The following is a 1,286-nucleotide window of genomic DNA, read 5'->3' as shown; positions in this document are numbered from 1 at the left end:
GTCCTACCGGATAAAGACAAGGAGAGATTGGGGAGCGGGAGGGAGGGGATGCAAACGCAGGGTAAGGCGGCGTGCGGGGCGGGAGCCTCAAGCACAACCGCGGGCGCTCACAGGGACCCAGCCGCACAGAAGTGATGCCAAAATGCCACCCTGATAAAAAGGAAGGCCGGTGGGTAGGAAAAGGAAGGGCGCAATTTGATCCCTGCCAACAGCAAACACAGGGAGTTCGCCCAGCACAGGCTCCATTCAGGTTTCCTCAAGTCAGTTGTTGCAGACAAAAGCTCTTCCCAAATAACCTGGGCTCACAGAAACAGCGCCGGTGGGTTTAGGAGACTGGAGGCTGCAGAGCGGTGAGATTAAACCCAAGGGGAATCTGCAGAACAGCTACTCCTCCCTGGCTGAAACTGGCCGTGCCTTTTGTATACACACCAGACTGCAGGGAAATTAAATTCCTCCAGAGACACGTCACTTTTCACTCTGCGCTCCTCCTGTGCCAGGCAAGGTGATTTACCTGGAAGCACGCGATGCCAAAGGAGATTCCAGCCACAATGCTCATTTTTGACTCCATTGTTGATGTTACCAGGGAAAAACAACCCTGCAGAGGAGGGAAAGCGAACACGTGGGTCCAGCACTTTTCACCCCTCGGAAGCACAAACTAGCATCCCCCCAGAGCACCGTCAGCTCCAGGGGAAGATATTCCCGTGCGGGCAGCCGAGAGCTTCTGGCTGCCTGCCCTCGGCAAAGTCGTTTCCCTGTCTGCCCAGCCGCATTATCACGGGGAGCACTGCCCTTGGGCTGCTCCCCACGGGCTGAGCAAAGTGACTCATCAGAGGAACGTCCCTTGCATCACCGTCCCTGACGGATGAGGTCACCTGCGCCCGCTGCCGGGTCAGACTTTACACGGCCGTGGGGAGACGTCAGCACTGCCGAAACAAACCTTACTGGGAAATTACCTCCTTGTTCACCTGAGCTCCAAAACACACAGCCCCTGGCTGGCCCCTGGCCTCCAAGGAAGGGGTGGGGTGGGATCTCAGACGTCCCTTGCATCACCGTCCCTGACGGATGAGGTCACCTGCGCCCGCTGCCGGGTCAGACTTTACACGGCCGTGGGGAGACGTCAGCACTGCCGAAACAAACCTTACTGGGAAATTACCTCCTTGTTCACCTGAGCTCCAAAACACACAGCCCCTGGCTGGCCCCTGGCCTCCAAGGAAGGGGTGGGGTGGGATCTCAGACTTGAATCATAGAATCACAGAATGGTTTGGGGTGGGAGGGGCCCTAAAAAT

The 1,286-nt window shown here is 57.3% G+C and overlaps 1 protein-coding gene across 1 annotated transcript in view; it reads right to left on the bottom strand.

The window, feature by feature from the left end:
• TSPAN6 (tetraspanin 6) overlaps positions 1–1,286 on the bottom strand; it is a gene marked incomplete at its 5' end in the record, with an annotated part of 4,589 nt that overhangs the window by 1,298 nt on the left and 2,005 nt on the right. Inside the window, one exon of the mRNA XM_010150621.1 lies at positions 512–595. Within this exon, the coding sequence (XP_010148923.1) occupies positions 512–595 (84 nt within the window). The remainder of the gene's footprint in view (positions 1–511; positions 596–1,286) is intronic.

This window comes from Eurypyga helias, unplaced genomic scaffold, assembly GCF_000690775.1.
Source record: "Eurypyga helias isolate BGI_N326 unplaced genomic scaffold, ASM69077v1 scaffold19194, whole genome shotgun sequence".
NCBI lineage: Eukaryota > Metazoa > Chordata > Aves > Eurypygiformes > Eurypygidae > Eurypyga > Eurypyga helias.
This window is presented reverse-complemented; position numbering and strand designations above follow the sequence as displayed.